The 19302-nt window shown below is 53.0% G+C and overlaps 1 protein-coding gene across 6 annotated transcripts in view; it reads left to right on the top strand.

The window, feature by feature from the left end:
- The first annotated feature begins 5683 nt into the window (after positions 1 to 5683).
- The window catches only part of LOC144731138 (vasoactive intestinal polypeptide receptor 1-like), a 49231-nt gene continuing 35612 nt past the window's right edge, over positions 5684 to 19302 (top strand). The window contains exons 1-2 of one of the 6 annotated variants that reach the window (XM_078612220.1): positions 5684 to 6653; positions 12421 to 12550. In XM_078612220.1, coding sequence (XP_078468346.1) covers positions 12454 to 12550 — 97 coding nt within the window. In that variant the 5' untranslated portion in view covers positions 5684 to 6653; positions 12421 to 12453. Of the gene's footprint in view, positions 6654 to 6849; positions 7055 to 9100; positions 10434 to 12420; positions 12551 to 19302 lie in introns of those variants that run through there. The other 5 variants (XM_078612305.1, XM_078612420.1, XM_078612141.1 and 2 more) reach the window with 5 other exon arrangements.

Genomic DNA, 19302 nt, shown 5'->3' on the forward strand with positions numbered 1-19302 from the left:
GTTTCCGCCAATCCTCGTTAGCCTGCATCGAATCTTCCAGGCTCCCTCGTCAGCTCCCGGGACCACGCCCCTGACTAATCTCCCCATTGGCTGTGGCCAAAGCCAGCAGAACCAATCCTTATAGCTGTCACCTTTCCATCACGTCAGGGCCATGCCCCCAGGCTTCCCCCCATTGGCTGTTAACCAGGACCGGCAGAGCCAATCACCATGACGAGTTGTGATACGTCAGTGAGCCGGATATATCCTCATATTACACGTGCATGGGGGAGCGGTGATGCAGTGGTTAGCGCACTGCACTACGAGCCCGGCGACTCCCGGCCAACGGATAACACGAGTGGCGAGTGACATCTTAACATTAGTCGTGGGCCTCCTCTAAGTCGACTCAGCCTTACACGAGTACTCAGAGCGATGTGTGAGCATCAGCACTGGGGAGATAATGTTCACCGTGCTGCAAATATTACCGCCGCGTGCGCCATTCCGGATGTAATAGGCGCTCGCTAACAGCACGTGTCCTTGTGTACATATACGCACATCTATAATAGAGGGGGTGTGGGTTGGGTTAGATAATATTGGTCGCGAAAGCCTACGTGTTAAACTGACTAACCTCTGCGGGCGCGATACTTTTCTTCAAACGAGAATATTGGAGAAACTCTGAATCAAGCGGATGAAGCTGATGTCTTCGCTGGCAATTCGTCAAAAGATGCAGAGATTCGTATGGATATTATTGGTCGCGAAAGCCTATGTGGTATATACGCTCGTGTTTGTCGTTACGTGTATCTGTTCACGCGAATATCTTATACAGAATCCTTGCGTATAAACCACGCTTGGTTTTTATTAGATGTTTTTTTGGCGATGCTATATAAATTCAAATGACAGCGCGCTAAAGTTATTGCACCTCCCGCCCCAGACTTGCATCTCCACTGTGATCTAATTAAGCTTGGCGGCGGTCTGTGAGGACGATTCCCCATTGATTGAACAAAAGCTATCTTCCTGCTGCTGCTGCTGCTGCCGCTCCACCTGCTCCTCCTCACTCTCATTCACACGGGGGTTCAATCGGATGCCATCCCATTCTCACCTCCGGTTATACTGGTAGGAACCTCCTGGTTACACCAGCCCACAGGGGGTGATTGTGTCCGTTCGTCCGTCGTGCATCCAAAAATGGGAGGGGTGGGGCTGGGTGGAGAAGGGAGGGTGGGGAGGGGCTGGGTGGGGAGGGGAGGGGCTGGGTGGGGAGGGTGGGGCTGGGTGGGGAAGGGAGGGTGGGGAGGGGCTGGTGGGGAGGGTGGGGAGGGGCTGGGTGGGGGATGGGAGGGGTGGGGCTGGGTGGGGAGGGGCTGGTCACCCCGTGGTGCCCTTATAAAACTCAACGTTTATCCTACTCCTGTGCAAATACCCCACTGGGATATTTGCACAGGGTTGGTGTACGGTGATTTTTCTGCAATATTTTGCTGTCTTTTTTTGGATTTTCTGTTTGCGCATAGTCACTTTAAGATGATTTCAAGTTCATGTTTTTGTTTGTTGCGGTTGCGCCCGATTCAAGAGCCGAATGACTCACAGGGCTATACCTAATAAATGAACTTTGAACTTTGAACGCCGGCTTGTGCCCGCCCTCACAGTCGGGCATATTTGCGCAATACACCACGCCGCCGTTGACCCTGGCCATTGACCGAGCAACCCAACGTTCCTACCAGCTCCCTCCGCAGGAATGTGTTTTCCACAGCTATCTGTGGGGAGAAAAAAAGGAAACTGCCGGCCGTCCGTCGCGTGCAACGCGCGAGGTCACGAGGAACATTTCGGATTTTCTGAATTTTTTTTTCTTTTGTTTCAATGCCAATTTGTGATCTTGATTTTCAGATGAAATTCCCCCATCGCGCAATTGTACACGTGAACGCCACCTTCGTGCTGACAAAAGTGACGTCACTCGACGTCGTGTGACTTCCGTCGAAGAAAGAGGAAGTTGCGCAACAATCTTAATAAGTGACTTTCCTAAAGCGCCCTCAAACAATCGTTGTCAGGGCGCTACGCATGTAGAGGCGGGAATGGTTTAACGTCGACCAAGGATAGAAGAAGTGAGAAAGATGTTTGAAAAGAACTCGACAGAGAGAAATCTATTTTAAGCAGATACACGTTTTTTTGTTACACCCCTCCCCCCCCATTCCTGGTGACGTCATTGCTTTCCGAAACAAACCAAAATTTATTCGCCAAGCATCTCGTTTCGTGCCGATGCCCGACTCTCGGGTTTCTGCAGATCCATTCGTAAATCGCGCCATCCGTTGATGTGCATGGTCACATGAACCCCCCCACTCCCCATCTCCGATTAGCACGTTTGGCTACGTACGGTGCAAAAGAAGTTCAACATACATGCATTATCCGTCAATCAACCGCTGAATGATTCCATTCCACAACTGCACTCCCAGCGCCTCTGCATCTCACGGGCGTTACGTGAGAGAGCGGTGGCGCAGTGGTTAGCCCGCGACCTGCGCTCACGAACCCTGGCACCGCGAGTTCGATTCCCGCTCACGGCCAACAGTGGTTGACGAATATCCAGACCGGTCCCGCGCCTCGCCTAGGTCCACTCAGCATTATGTGGGATGCAAGTGTGATGCGTTAAGCATCGCTAATGGGGGAAACAGCGGCGGCGGCGGCGGTGGTGGGAGGGGTGGACTACGCCCAGATCACTTCCCGCGTGCGCTGCTCTCCGGCCTTCAGCGGTGCTCGCTCGCAGTCCGTGTAAGGCGACACGGGGAGTGGATCTTTGTGCTGCGTGCGTAAAGGGTAGGAAAATGAGACGTGTAGGAGGGTCTATTTCTCGTCTCCTGTGATGTCTCGGTGAGGCATTGGCCACCTAAATCCTGGTCGACTGGGTCCGTGTACCCCCTGCCTGGCACGCTTCTTTTTCTCTTTACGACGAGTGAGATTTGCGGTTATTCCTCGGCGAGATTAATCCCGCGCGGATGAATGATGCCTCTTTGTGAGTCATGCCCAGGGTGTGAGTCGTGGAGAAGGCCATGAAGAAGACGCATAAACTCCTTCACCCCCCTTAACTCCCCCCCCCACCCTATCGCCCCATATCCTCTGGAGTTTACGACGCTCCGGAGAGGACACATTGTTGCTCGGTGTCGATAAAGTCATCCTCATATGGGCGCAACCCCAACCTGATTGTAAGACGCACCACCTTGAAATTAGTTTCAAAACTGCAGGAGAAAGCTGCGTCTCTTATTATGGAAAAGACGGTCACCCTGCCTCAGAGGTCGCAACCGGGTACCCGATACCCGTACCCTACCCGATACTCGGCTACCTGTACCCGGCCGGGTACGGGTACGGGTACCCATTTTGCGACCCTGGTGCGGCCGGGTACGGGTACGGGTAAGGAATCAAAACCCGTTTGCGACCTCTGCCCTGCCTCCCCTGCCCCCCCCCCCCACGCACCCGACTCGCCCGAACCACTCCTCGTCCACGCACGGTTGGTCACACCCGCTCATCCAGCGCTTAGGAGGCGAGGGTTGGTGGATCACGTACAGATACGGGAGACTGCAAAACGCGCTTGGCTGCGAGGTGGTGGCCAGCAGATAGCAGCGCCGCAATTGGGTGTCGTGAACCTGTATGTGCGGACACTTTGTGAGTGTCAGTTGAACACGAAGGCTTTCGCGACTAATAGTGTCCGTAATCAAGTTTTTTTTGGGGTTAGATCGTGTACATATAAATGTGTGGTTAAACCCGCCGCCACCCGACACAGCCAATTAGTGAGGTTTGTCACGTAAACAGAAAAATCAAGGGTTGCCACGTAAACAAAACATGCCCATGTTCTAGTAAGTAACTAATTGGCATTTTTTATTTAAGTGACAAACCTTACTAATTAGCTGTGTCGGGTGATACTGGGTTTTTTTAGTGTTATCCCATCATTTGCGTGGTCAGTTTTCTCGGGATTTCCGGTTTCCTCCTACATGTAAACACTCATTCATTGGCCGATGACACCTTCATGTACAGAGGCCCGCAGAGCTTGGGCAATTGTTGGTAGCGCCGACTCACCAAGTGCTCGTCTGTGGTCCCTCCTCGCGCCTCTGAGTCGTCCTCTCGACGAGAGTGAGCGAACACCGTGCACGTTATACATTGGAATAATTATTATTCCACTTATGCCACATGATCTCGCCCTGGTTACTTTCTTTTTGCCAGATCCTCTCGTTGTGGACACTGACTCGTCACCACCACTGGCTTAAGGTCTTCCCATCGTTTTTTGCAGTTGATAAGTCCTACAAAGAAACATATTTTTTGGTCTCATCAACACCTTGTTACGAAGTTGACACGTCTATTAAGGGACATCGTTACATTCTGATCATCGTCATCACCATCTCATTTCTGGGTGCCACTCACGTCCCGTGTCAGTCATCTGCCCTCTTCCATCCTGGCCACGAGTCCCACCTATCGCACCCTCCTCATTCTGAAGGCATCTACGAAAGTTATTTGCCATGTTAGGTTCAAAACTTTAAAATAATTTGCCCCTTTCATTCCAGGAAATTCCTATCATCCATCGCATGCCATATATTCAAAGATCATATGCTTTCAGTTAGATGCTTGAGTGGCGTGAATTTCACGTTATGTAATATTCAGACATTTTTTTTTTACATTCATGAAGCTGTGGGACACATCGTTAAATGACGGCGGTGTTAAAATATTTTCGGCTCATGTTTATCCGCCTCTGCCAAGAACAGCCACGGCAGATTTACCGTCGCTTGTGTTTTGGGGGCTCTATTCCTTCCTCGTCTTGATTTATTCGTCGAAATGTGTTTTGGCCATTGCGTCAAGGGTGGAATGCGGACCCCGAAAAGTGAAACGTCCTCTTGAGCCCTTCGTCTTTGGAGAGCCGTGTAAGCTGAAACGCGACACAACGCCGATGCAATGGGCGGCCCCTTTGGCACTCTGCTGGATGAAGCCGACCGGAAGTGGTCGAAATTAATAATTTCGGTCGGATCGCCCACATCGGGGAATTAAATTAGAAAACAAATAAACGTTTCATAAATCAATCCCGCGGGGAGACCTTCCCGAACAGCAACAGCAGCAGCAATTTTAAAATCGAACAAAACTCTGCACTCGTTTCTAGATTCTGGGTCTCATCAGAAGCGTCAGGTTTGTGTTGCAAATGCTGCTGTTGCTGCCGTTGCAGTGTTGGCCAGAACACTCCACCTCAACGCCCGGGCCCCCACTTCATGAAAAATAAAGCTATTTGATATAAAAATAAACATATCTCAATCTACGCTGTTGTGGAAAATTACGGGTAATTGACTTTGTTAATCATTATTGTCTGCATTCGTCGCTGCCAGACTGATCAGTTTGTTTTTTTCACGAAAGCGACTGCTATTGACACGTGCTTTCTGTGTGTAAAATGCAAAACACAAAACACCCGTTTTGTTTGATCGTGTGGACTCCCACTGCTGCATTTTGTCACTAAGAGGAAGCCAACGGGGGGCCGGCCTCTTGCTATTGCATGGAGCATAGGTCACTTGCGGAGAGCTCAGATGTTGCCCAGTGATATCTTGTATCAGCAGCAAGGGTTTCACAATGCCCTGCCGCGTGGACTATTTGTCTCCTCGTGAAACCGATAACACAATCAGGATAAACTTGGGAGGGAGTGGGTAATGACGCAAATAACATCACAATCTGGCAGCCCCGTCAACAGCAACCCTCTTCATAGCAGACCTCATCATAGCAGCCCCGTTCCCCAACAGCTCCCTCCACAACAGTCCCCTCCACAACAGCCCCCTCCACAGGTGTTTAAACGTGAACCCCCTCCTCCCCACTACAACCCCTACCCTCAACCCCCACCCACCCCACGCCCAGTCACGCATTCTCACGGATCAATTCGCTACCAATGCAGCCCCCGACCCTCGCCCTTTTCGCAGAAACGTCTCTCTTTTATCCGCCGGCTCGATAACTCGTTTCGCAACCGCCTGCTTAACCTCCTCCTCGTAGTGCTACCTACTATGGGAGAGAGAGGGAGGTTCCGATTGGCTCTCTCACAGGCGAGTTATTCCCCACGGTGGCTAGGAGATGTTAACTACCTCGCCTGGCATACAAGAGGTCGTGGGTCCGATCCCGACCCTGACGCCTGCTGCTGTATATTTGGAGTTTGCGTGTCTCTCTCGCTGTGGTCGCGTGGATCATTCTCCGGATCCTCTGGTCTTTGCCTCCACAGTTCGAATCAACATCACGCGTTTAGAGTATCTGGCTCCTGATTTCCATTTCCACGTGATACGCCACTTGGCTGAGCTCTCATTTGTGGTCGGGTTGCTTCTGAAAAAGAGCTGTTTAGCATATTGGGCCTCATCTGGTAAAACACGACAGCGCGCTGCCAATTAAAAAAAAACAGCGAATGGGGACGCGACAATCGGCGGCGTTGCGGGCAGGAGGTGTAATTGCGATGTCACTTAATTGAATATTTCCATTTTGTCTGCCTAATTGGCCGGGCGAGTAGAGTAGTGATGTAATGCAAGCCAATTATGTAATCGCCCCTTTCCTCGACGCTCAATGTCCCCAACTCCTGATTAACCTTGGAGCCCGGCTTCGAGGAGGAAGAGGAGGCGACTGGCCGCCTCGATCCCAGCGCCACGAACGAGAGACGACCTGCAACTGAACGAGAACGGATGAGGAGGGGGGAGGTGAGTGAGGTGGTGGTGGGAGGGGTGGGTGGGTGGAGTGGTGGGGGAGGTGAGTGAGGTGGTGGGAGGGGTGGGTGAGGTGATGGGAGGGGTGGTGGGAGGGGTGGGTGGGACGGGTGGTGGGAGGGGTGGAGGAGTGGTGGGAGGGGTGGAGGGATGGTGGGAGGGGTAGGAGTGGTGGGTGGGTGGGGGATCGCACTGAAAAACAAACACCAGCTCTAGATTTGAAGCTTTCGTGACTGCAAGGATTCATACTCTTTGTTTTTTTCGGTAAATTCACGTTGGTATAAAATTTAAATTAAATTAATGAAAACAACTAAATTAAATCACGACGTTTCGGGCGCAACACAAGCGTCCTTCTTCAGATGAAGACAAGGTAGCGAAAGCACAACCGCTTAAGTGTGAGTATAAACACCAACTCCACAAATCGTGTGATGATGCTGCTGCTGCGGTGGAAGAAGTGGTGGTGCAAACGCACACGTGACAACACATTCGTCAATAACACTGCCGCCGCGAATAGGGGCAACGTGTCATAGGTAACGTTTCGGGAAACGACCCTTCTTCAGCAGCGCCAATCATCGCCTCGGCACTCCGCATCTGCCCCCGCCCCGCCCTCTATCCCCCCACCTCCCATCCCCCCTCCACCCCCTTAGGGTCGCGTTGGGCTTAAGTGGGCAGAGAACCCATGGAGAGCAGGAGGGGGATACTCTCGATTCGACCTCACCGCGATTGTTGCATTGTGACAATTCGCTGTTGCTGATCCTTTCAATAATACAACAATAATAGACTGCAGCAGCTGAGTTTTAGGATTCCGATATTAGGAATCCGCTGGAGCTATGCACTTGCAAATCTAAATGGTAAAACGCATTTCTTTAGAACGGATTGTTTGGCGTTTGGTTTGTTGGCCTTCCCCCGTAACCGCCGATTAGCACCGTTGGCTGCGTACGGTGCGATGAAAGTTCGACGTGCAGACGGAACATGCAATAGCTGCCATCGTGGCTGCGACATATTTGAGCCCCGCACTCAGCGGTGAGAGGGAGGGAGAATCGCAGGACGGTGGGGGTAGAGCGGGTGGACGGAGGGAGGGATGTGAAGATACAGGTGGAAGAGATGAATGGGAGGGAGGGATGACGAGAGGGGGGATGGAGGGATGACGAGAGGAGGGAGGGAGGGATGTGAAGATACAGGTGGAAGAGATGAATGGGAGGGAGGGATGACGAGAGGGGGGATGGAGGGATGACGAGAGGAGGGAGGGAGGGATGTGAAGATACAGGTGGAAGAGATGAATGGGAGGAAGGGATGACGAGAGGGGGGAGGGAGGGATGACGAGAGGGGGGAGGGAGGGATGACGAGAGGAGGGAGGGAGGGATGACGAGAGGGGGGAGGGAGGGATGACGAGAGGGGGGAGGGAGGGATGACGAGAGGGGGAGGGAGGGATGACGAGAGGGGGAGGGAGGGATGACGAGAGGAGGGAGGGAGGGATGACGAGAGGGGGAGGGAGGGATGGCGAGAGGGGGGATGGCGAGAGGGGGGAGGGAGGGATGACGAGAGGGGGGAGGGGGGATGACGAGAGGGGGGAGGGGGATGACGAGAGGGGGGAGGGAGGGATGGCGAGAGGGGGAGGGAGGATGACGAGAGGGGGAGGGAGGGATGGCGAGAGGGGGAGGGAGGGATGGCGAGAGGGGGAGGGAGGGATGACGAGAGGGGGAGGGAGGGATGGCGAGAGGGGGAGGGAGGGATGGCGAGAGGGGGAGGGAGGGATGACGAGAGGGGGAGGGAGGGATGGCGAGAGGGGGAGGGAGGGATGGCGAGAGGGGGAGGGGGGATGACGAGAGGGGGAAGGGGGGATGGCGAGAGGGGGAGGGAGGGATGACGAGAGGGGGAGGGAGGGATGACGAGAGGGGGAGGGAGGGATGGCGAGAGGGGGAGGGAGGGATGGCGAGAGGGGGAGGGAGGGATGACGAGAGGGGGAGGGAGGGATGGCGAGAGGGGAGAGGGGGGATGACGAGAGGGGGAGGGAGGGATGGCGAGAGGGGGGAGGGGGGATGACGAGAGGGGGAGGGAGGGATGGCTAGAGGGGGGATGGCGAGAGGGGGAGGGAGGGATGGCGAGAGGGGTAGGGAGGGATGGCGAGAGGGGGGAGGGAGGGATGACGGGAGGGGGGAGGGAGGATGACGAGAGGGCGGAGGGGGGATGGCGAGAGGGGGGAGGGATGACGGGAGGGGGGAGGGAGGATGACGAGAGGGCGGAGGGGGGATGGCGAGAGGGGGGAGGGAGGGATGACGAGAGGGGGGAGGGAGGGATGACGAGAGGGGGGAGGGGGGATGATGAGAGGGGGGATGACGAGAGGGGGAGGGAGGGATGGCGAGAGGGGGGAGGGAGGATGACGAGAGGGGGGATGACGAGCGGGGGGAGGGGGAGAGTGGGGAGGGTGACCGATGGATTTGACGCAGCTGACCGCTCTGTAAACCTCGCACTCCCTCGGGGTCCGGGGTTCCCGCTCCCCTCGCCTTGTCTCCCTGAGAATCTTGAAAACGCAACCGAGGTCGTGAGCGCCAGGGACGTGCGGTTGCTCGCTGCTCACCGCGTGTTTCTCTCCATACATATACTTCAGTGCACCGATCTCTCTCCCTCTGTATCGATTTGTGCTTCCCCGTGTGTGTATCTATGCATATATGTGTGTGTGCCCGTGTGTTTCTCTTCCCGCCTGTCTCTGCGTATCTCCCTCCATCTGTGCGTCTCTCTGCTCACGAAGACTACATCGAGCGCTCTCGGTCCACGCTCCCTTCTCTGTCGTTCACTCAACCACGTCCCCACCGCTCGCCAACTTCTCCCCACGTCTCCATCATAATTCTCATCGTCATTCAGTCCCCTTCATTTCATCATTATAATTCTCCATTCGTATTCCTCTTGCATTTCATCTCGATCCCTCCCCCGTCTCCTTCGCCCTCCCCCTACACCACCACCACCACCACCCCACCTCTCTCCTCGGGAAAGTCGAGCGCGCTCAGAACGCTCTCCGGTGTACACGTGTGTGTGTGTCCTGCACACCGCTCGTGAGATCAGCCGGGCCGAGTCGCTCCCCCTGGCGGACGGACTGTGAACCCCGGCGGGCTGGCTGGCTGGCTAGCGTGCTCGCGTGCGTGCGGGAGGAGAGTGAGCGTCATTCGAGAGAGAGTGGCACTCGAGTAGAGCGGTGAACGTGGAGGGGAAGTGGTGTTCGGGGAGAGAGAGCGAGCGAGCGCGGTGGAGAGAGAGTGTGGGGGAGGGTGAATTAGGATCGTGGTGTTTAATGAGAGTGGTGGCGCGCGTCGATCGAGTGGTGTCGGGGGAGTTGTGGTGGTGGACGTGAGCAGTGGAACACGTGGAGGGGGAGCGGCGCGCGCGTGGAGAGAGACGGAGTTGTGCTGACGGGTAGTGATGAACTAGGGGGCGGAGGGGGGGGGTAGTGGTGGACCAGGTGGGGAGTGATGCGGAGTGGTGAGCGGCAAACTCTCATCCGTGGTGTTTAAAGGGAGTGGCGCGCGAGCGTCTGGGGGGGGGAGTGGTAATCGGGCTGAGATATGGAGAGTGGGGAGCGTTGAAGGAAGGGCGCAGTTGAAATCGGATCGTGATGAACTAGGGGAGTGGTGCACGGGGTGGTGAACTTGGTTAGCTGTGTACACGGGGGAGCGATACGCGTGGAGACGAAAGATAGACGCGAGAAAAGTGGTTCCCGTGGAGAGAAGAGGTACCCGTGGAGAAGAGCGAGACGCGGAGAGAGCCGAGTGCACTGCAGAGGTGAGCGTTTTCTTGCGATATGGCGATACGATCATTGTCACCGTCACCGTGACGGCTATTGTCATCGTCACCATGACCATGCGTGTTCTCTAATGTGTACTGCCTTCTCGTGCGTACTGCGTGCGCCCCCCCCCCCCCCCCCCCACGGTCATGCCGTTGGTCTGTGCGCTCTCTGCTTATCTGTACTGACATGCGTCGCGCTGCTGCTCATCATCATCATCAGCTGTTCCGCGTACTTTGAACTTCATCGTCGTGGTCATCATCGTGGTCATATGATAACTACCGTGATCATCATCTGCTGTTATGTCTGCTCAACATGATCATCATTTCATCATTCTTTCTCACCATCATCTGCTGCTCTCTCTCATTTCCCTCTGAGCTGACGAAATTTCATTCGTACCGTTTGTATATGGACACTATTAGGAATGACGCGACAACCTTTTCCATGGATCAAACTCATCATAATCGTCTGCTATGCCGCGTGCTACTGTCAAATTTATCATCATCCGTGTTATCATCTGTCGACTCAAGTATTATTAGCAAAAGCATCAATTGCGTCTGCCCGTAGCGCTGCACAACCCATAGATGGCAACACGTAGCATTATTTACATGGCGAATAAAGATGATTATGATAACCTTTTAAAAGATCATCATCACCATCTACTATTTGGCGAAACCATCCTCAAATCGAGTCGTGAGTCTCCGCGAGGCTTTCCTGGTTAAATACGCGTAATAATAGTAGTAATTAATGTAATTGTGTGTTCAGTATCACAGCTGCTATCTTCATCTGAGCTTATGTGTGCCCTATGATCATCATCTTTTACATCTGGATTGAAAACTTCCCCTGCACCTCCGATTAGCACGGTTGATGGCTACGTAGGGGTGCGAAAAGAGTCGACACACGTGCATCGTTATCATCGTAGCCAGGCTGCTGGGCCACAACCCTGGACCGCCGCATCCACTGCACAAACCATGGCAGAAGCAGCAGATGCGGATGCCTGATTATGATGTGGATACTTGATGATGATGATGATGAAGATACTGGATGATGATGATACTTGGTGATGATAATGTAGATACTTGGTGATGATGATGCAAATACTTGTTGCTGATGAGGATACCTGGTGATGATGATGATGCGGATACTTATTGATAATGATGCTGCTGCTGCAAAAATTGATAATTTAAAACTGTCCTGCATGCGACTGTGTTCACCGACACAACTGCGAATGAGGCATCGTCACAGCGAGGATTCACAACTCCGCTACCCCTGACGCAATCATCCGGCTCAACTCCCTCCCTCCATGTAAATTACATCTGTTGCTCATCCATCACACGACAGAGAAAGACGGAGATCCATAGAGTCACACTGAGACTCGTAGACTCGCACAAAGCGACACGTAGACTAACGTAGATATCTAAATGAAGGAGGCATCATCACAGCGATGCATTCCTCTATTCCGGACGCAATCGTCTGGTTGAACCACCTCCATGCAAAATTACAGTTGTTGCTTAACATCAACATCAGCCGTAAGAAGATCACATTATCATCATCATCGTCGCTGTCATCGCTAACATCGGCGATTGCTTGTGCTCTCTGCTCCTTCTCACGATCATCATCATCATCATCATTATCTGCGTTCCTGAGTGCTATCTGCTGTGAGTTTTCTGAGCCGTAAAAAGATCACATCATCACCATCGCCATCATCTGTGGTCCCTAGTGCTCTCTGCTCCTTCTCACAATCATCATCATTATCTGCGCTCCTGAGTGCTATATGCTTTGAGTTTTCTGAGCCGTTAAAAGATCACATCATCATCATCATCACCATCGCCTGCGGTTACATTGTTTTCTCTGCCCCGTCTCACGACTATCATCATAAAAATCAGCATTTATGACCACCACCACCATCATCATCGCCACCATCATCCGTTGTCCGCACTGCCCGCTCAGCTATTCCGCGCCGCGCTCCGTTCACCATCCCGGTAGCGGTAGCGGTGTCTCCCCACAGAAGCAGTCGCCATGTACCCCGAGTGCGAGACGAAATTGATGCTGGAGCTGGCCATGGAGTCGTGCCTCCAGCAGCTGCGCCACGAGTGGAACGCCACTCGAGGGCACGGTACGGACACGCGCTCAACAAACACTCGGCTCGATCAAGTAATTTCGGTGCTTGTTACATGAAAAAGACTTCACTGTGTGTGTGCTTGTTTGTGTTTTTGTATCGTTTGTTGTTGTAACGTTCTGACCTGCCCCGACTGGACACCTGTGGAAAAAGAGCTTCATAGCTCATCGGATTTCTGCAGCATAAATAACTATTCTGATTCTGAACAGATCACGTGCTATTGCTGTTGCTGCTGCTGCTGCTAACGCGGTGTGATCGATAGCACATCGGTCACCGGTTCGATTTGATCTCTTGGCGCGGCAGGTGAAACAATAATGCGAGTATCTTGAACGCCCCCTCCCTCCCTCCCCTCCCCCGCACCCCGCTCCCTCCGCCTTTATAAATGAGTTCACCACAGTTAGTGGGCAAATCGGCGAGTTACGTGTGATCGGGGTTACGTGTTGGCTACCTACGGTACGAAATAAGTTCAACATACACGCACACCTAGTCCAAGCTCTTGCAAGAGGTTTGCCCATTGTGGAAGATTATGGCAAAGTACAGTCGAGAGGAAGCTCTCCAGAGCCCTCGACTGGAGGACTCTTCTGCTAGCAGGGGTGTGAGCGAGACATTGCAGGGCCTGCTCCTTTACCCTTTGTTCCGCAACACAAACGGACACCGTGCTGCGCGTCCTTGTCACTCTTTTATCGCTGCCGTTCTCATCGATTTCACGTCTCGACGCCATCGCAAACGCCGTGGACATTGACCCACTTGCCCCCCCCCCCCCCCCCCACCTGGTCAATGCCGCGCTCAAGTAGCGTTGTCTCTCTCGCAAAGTCGCCTCCCCCTTAATTCTAGATTTGTCACAGGCTATACGGGGGATCTTTGTCTTTTTCTTGCCGGTCATCTTAGTCAAGTCAACTCATTGGCACATGGCCAGCGAGCCTTCGACAGACACTTCACGTGGCCTCGAAGTGCACCTTGCCTGGCACAAGCGCCGTGGTGGCGTCCGCGCCACTTAGCGGCCAACGGGACCCTGTAGTTGTTTGTGACCTGTGTCTGTGCTACGATGTCTTTGCTGTGCGCCTGCTGCGCCGTGTCTGCTGTGCTGTTCCTCGTGCTGTCCGTGCCGCTATCGCTTTGCCTTATTTGGCTGCAAGCCCCGCGCTTCGCAACTGAACCGAGATCGAAAACTCGACAGGATTCGTTGCCGGTGATTCACTCTTCCGGTAATTAGCTGAATTGGTAAGATTTTGGGTCACGATTAAAGAATCGATGAATGTGATTTCTATCGGACTCTGATAACTATGCTAACGTAACGTAAGGCGCCGTGGTGGCAATGAGATGTCACCTCCCTCGCCTGGTATGCAGGAGGTCGTGGGTTCAATCCCGACTCTGACGCCTGCTGCTGTATATTTTGAGTTTGCTTGTCTCTCTCTCCTCGTGGTCGTGTGGTTTTTTACTCCGGGTCCTCCGCTTTTTAAATCCTTTATATTAAGTTCACTTGCTTGCGCGCTTACGACCGTGCAAATTTTCGGTCGTTTTTTAACCCACTTCCCGTGATCCAATCGAGCTGACATTTTGCACACAGACTCGTTGTGCGTGACGATTTATTTTCGTGAAAATTTTTTTTCCAAAATGTTACACTTTTTAGGATTTTTTTTAAATATTCAATTACCAATTGCTTAATGGTGGCAGGCAATCATCTGACCCATAGGTGGCAGCCATCTCAAGCCAGAGGACGAGAGGACTCTAGCCGCCCGTTTCAAAGACCAATGTGGGCTGGGTTGTGGCCCATTGAACACGCATATAAAGGATTTATAGTGAAAATCTTTGTTTTTACGGGTTAATTTTTTTCCCTCCACATTTAGAATCAACATCACGCGTTAAGAGTATTTGGCTGCTATAAGTTTCCACGTGATAAAAAAACCGTTTCGTTGAGCAATAATTTCGGATGGCCGGTTCGCTTCTGAAAGAGAGCTATAGAGGTCAATCGGCTTTACCCGTTCAAATAAAAATCGTCGAGTTCATAGTTTATTATACATCAGGAGCTCACAACTGAGTCTCACGACTTTTCCCATGGAGGATCTCGCTCGCGTCCTTCTGTGGGAAGTCGACACGCGGGCGCGATCTGGACGGGGGAACGTCTGTGCCCTGCAGTGGGAGTTTTTGATATCGCACGCTTGGAGGCGAAAGGGTTGGTGAATCGCGGACGGATTTGTTAAAATTCGCAAACCCCCGTGGGCCGCTGCTACGCGGCCACGTGACGGCAGCGGAATCGCATTGTGGACCGCGAACCCGTCTGCGCGGACCTCGTGTGAGTCACGGCATTATTGGGGGTCATCCAGTTTCCTGCCACGGGGAGCAAACCGGCATTGTCTCAAACATCCCAGTGCCGGACCGTCCCGAGAATGAGCCACGCGATTGAGTGAAACTCTCCTGAATCAATATCACCATTGGCAGTAGGGGTCGGCACGGTTTGGCTCAAACCACCAAACCGCGGTTTGAACCGAACCAAATCGGTTTGGTTTGGCTCTGTTTGAACTGGTTCGGTTTGGTTTGGGGCTACGAAAACCGACTCGGTTTAGCTCGGACAGGGTGGAACCGGCTCAAACTAGTTTGGTTCAAGCCAACTTAAGAGGTTTGGTTTAGCTTAGTTTGGTTTGGTTTTGGTTTGGTTTGGTTCAGTCGTCGCTGGTTTGGTTTGGATTGCTCAATTTGAAACCAGTTTGAGTCGGTTCAAACCGTGCCGACCCCTAATTGGCAGTACTCACTGACATTATTTGCGTACGGTCGAGAGGGTGTTTGGTCTACTCTTCTACGCAAGCCAACGCGAGACCGGCCGATCGACTCTGCCGTGGTGCACCCATTAACACGACCGTCGTGACACCAACAGGGCAGTTTCGCGCACGTGTAAATGTTCGCGCGCAAGGCGAAGCGCGCTTTGGAGAGAGAGCGAGAGAGAGCGAGAGAGATGGGGAGCATAATGAAGGCGATGACGCCGTCAGACGCCTTCTCGCCTCCCCTCGCCACCCCAAATAGGAATTCTCTGGACTCGACTCTCGACTTTGAGAAGTCCCAGACGCCAGGGATGTTTGCGTATCGCGTCTCGCCCACCAGCTTCCCGTCTGCGCTGCGCTCTGCAGCAACGCGTGGCGATCTCTAGCGTGGGCACGCCCTGCGATCACGGCCTCGCTCCTCCTCCTCCTCCTCTCTCTCTTTTTTTACGATCAGTGGAAACAAGAAGATGCTCGGTGTATTCGGCACTTTGTTTCGTTCATCATTTCGTCATTTTTTTTACTTAGCTTTATGTAAACCCCCACCTCTCGCTCACTCTCTCGGTCACTCTCTCGCTCACTTTCTCGCTCACTCTCTCGGTCACTCTCTCTCTCTCTCTCGCTCTCTCTCTCGCTCGCTCGCGTCAGTGTCAGCCCTGTTCATATTTGCTGGGCTCGTGAACAGCGTCGGCTCGTCTGAGACTTTATTTGACATTCGCATTCCATTTGGACCGCGCCTGTTCGAGGCTAAACTCGTAATTTCTCCCTCCGCTGTCGCCAGAGTGGCGAGCTGCCTTCCACCTGCTGTTAAATACCACGCTCAATGCCTCCAGCCCTCCTCCCTGCCCCCACACCTCTGCCTGTAACCCAACCGCCTCGTTCTTAAGACAGGTATAGTATATTGACACGAGGTTTTGGCTGGCTGCCGAACTGCCTGGCTGACTGGATGCTTGGAGAGAGGGAGGGAGGGACACGTCCAGAGGACATGCGCGTTGTTCGTCTCTCTTATATATATCTTCTCGCGATTTCTGCGCAGTGTCTTGTTACGCAGTCGCGTCTATTCGCTATGTAAATCCACATCGTGTTGCGCGTACAGGTCTGTGCATGCCGTTGTTTGTGTATTTAGGCAGTGCCTGTTATAATCCGCTGTTGAACCTCGGGTGTCCGTGGAAAGCAGAGGCTTATGGGTAGAAATCGGCGACACAGAGCGACCCGCACGCTCAAAGGCTCGCCCCTTCCTCGTGCCCCTGGATCTTCCCGTCCGTGGGAGGCTCCTCGATTCCCAGACTCGGCTTGGTGACGAGTGGCCGCGTGAACTACCAATTGCCCTTGCCGTTTCAGCCCAGGCACGGTGCGATGGCGATGTGGTTAGAGCACTGCACGATGAACCCAGCTTTTCCGGGAGTTCAATTCCTGGTCGAGGCCAACTAACTAAACTAGCATCAGTGTGCAAGTGACAATAATCGTGAAATCTGAGCCCGTGCTGATGTATGATCAAATGAAGTACGGTCAAACGACACCGCGTGGGGCAATGCCTTCATCAAGCCGTGGTTCGATCGAGGGGCTGTATTGCAGTGCGGGTTGTGTGTGTGTGTTAATTTGCGCGTGTTAGTAGCAGTCGTGTAACTGTTAGCGCACTGCACTACGACCCCGGCAGTACGAGTTAGATTGCCGCTCAACGCCAATAAGAGCGACGATAATCTGAATCGGTAATGGGCATCCCCTAGGTCGACTCAGCCTCAAATGAGTACCTGATGCGGTGTGTAAATATCACCGCGTGGCGTTGGCCACCTTGTGCGCCGTGCCGGCCTTCATAGGTGCTACTCGCTAACAGCACTTGCCCCAATAGTCTGTGTCGGGCTATACGGGGGATCTTTGTCTTTCCTCAAATTTAGCATTCTCAGGAAGAACGTAATCAACCAGATAGGGTGTTGACTGTTATGTTATCCGACTCTCTGTTGTATTACATTACATTTCTAAGTATACTAGATTTGTGTTTCTATTTAATGTATACCTGATGATGATTGCTTGTGTTGCAATAGAAACGTCGTATGCTAGTATTTAATCTAATTTATTATTTTATCTTTATACGTGACTTTACCGAAAGAACCAAATAATAATTCCTGCAGTCACGAAAGCTCCAAATTGAATCTTTGTCTTTGTTTGAAGCACTAAGTGTAATTGGCTCGCAACGCTGTGCTACGAACCCGGGGAACCGCGAGCTCAGTGCCCATCAGCGTTGAATATCTGAACCGGTCCTGGGCTTTCACGAAGGTCGACTCAGCCTTAAACGAATACCTGGTGTGGTCGGTGTGCGTAAACATTACAACAGCGGTCGGCCCGAGCGTGACATCTTCTACTTGCCCCCCTCCCCTCCTCGTTTATCGTGCCCAGCCTTCACAGATGCTCGCTCAAGGCAACTTGCTCCAACAAGTCTGTGAAGGCTATAGGGTGGTGGTTATGGTGGTTATGGTGGTGGTGGGCGGGGGAGGTCTTTACCTTTGTCTTTGTGCATTGCGCAATGCACGTTTATTCCTCCAATAATACATAAAGCATCGAAGGGAACCGAGAAGCGACTTTCACGATCGAGCACGCCACCACTCTCTGCCACCGACCATTTGGTCTCCCACGAAGCTCATGGTCCACCCTAAACCACACGCTTGTCGCCGATATTCAAATATGCTCAAAATGCCCCCCCCCCCAATATATTGCTATAAAAAATTGCGATACTATGTAAATAAAAACAATAATTTGCTAAACCTTGGCCACAATATCTGGACTTGTCTTCATATAAATCAATGCATAGATTTATGTTTATATGATTGTGGTTGTGGTTGTACTTTATTAATCCCTAATCTCTGCCATTACATACAATAAAACAAGAAATGGTAAAAAAAACAGAGCAATCTAATACAATACACTATTAGACATTATTGTAAAAAATAAAAAAAAATAAAAGTCCATCCAATGTGTTAGTGAATTTTTTGATATTTTAGACAGAAAAATTTTCAATTTTGCTATTTTTACGGGTTGGGACCCCCAGACACCCTGGAAGATTTGGTCCCCCCCCAATGTTGACTCCATGGCTACGGCTACGGCCTTGCTTGTCGCACAAACCGAACATGTAAAACCCTCCAGTCGTGTCCTACTGCCGTCACCCAGAGCAGAGGCCGTGCAACGCGTGACGACGCAATGCCCCGATCCACAAACACCGAGGAGGTGACGTCACAGCGACGATACACTCCTCCTGCTACAACTCCTGACGCGGCCGTCGTTTGGCTTGAGACTGACTACCTGCACGTGACAGTGCAAGTCGTTTGTTCTGCATCTAACAGCAGCAGCAGCAGCAGCCGTACGTAAGAAGAAGACGAAGGAGAGCGATCGTCCACGCTTCGCCGCACACCGGTGTCGCCATCGGGCGTCTTCGATTGGGAGCGGGAAGATTGTGGAGGGGGGGGGGCTGGAGATGGGGGGGGGGGGTGGTGGGAGAGAGGGGGGGGGTGGTGGGAGAGGGGGGTGGTGGGAGGGGGGGGAGAGGGGGGGGGGGTGGTGGGAGAGGGGGGGTGGTGGGAGGGGGGGGAGAGGTGGGGTGGTGGGAGAGGGGGGGTGGCGGGAGAGGGGGGTTAGTGAGAGAGGGGGGGTGGGAGAGGGGGGTGGTGGGAGAGGGGGGGTGGTGGGAGGGGGGGGGGAGAGGGGGGGGGAGAGGGGGTGGCTGGAGACGGGGGTAGGAGAGGGGCGGGGTGGCTGGAGGGGTAGTGGAAAGAGGGGGGAGTGGGACGAGGGGGGAGTGGGAAAGGAGGGGGGGGGGGGTCGTTAGTTCCGTTTAGCACACAAAGAAGAAGAATGAGACACTTTTCGTGTTTTGTCTTTCACCAAAGTAGTTTCGAGAGCCGCATCACACACGCAGAGAGGGCTACGTGTGCACAAACAAAGCAGGTATACAGCAGGTTACAAACAAATTAGGACTTCCATAATATAGGGGGGGTTTTTTTTTGG

The sequence above is a fragment of the Lampetra planeri genome, chromosome 1 (genome assembly GCF_965212315.1).
Source record: "Lampetra planeri chromosome 1, kcLamPlan1.2.h2, whole genome shotgun sequence".
Classification (NCBI taxonomy): domain Eukaryota; kingdom Metazoa; phylum Chordata; class Hyperoartia; order Petromyzontiformes; family Petromyzontidae; genus Lampetra; species Lampetra planeri.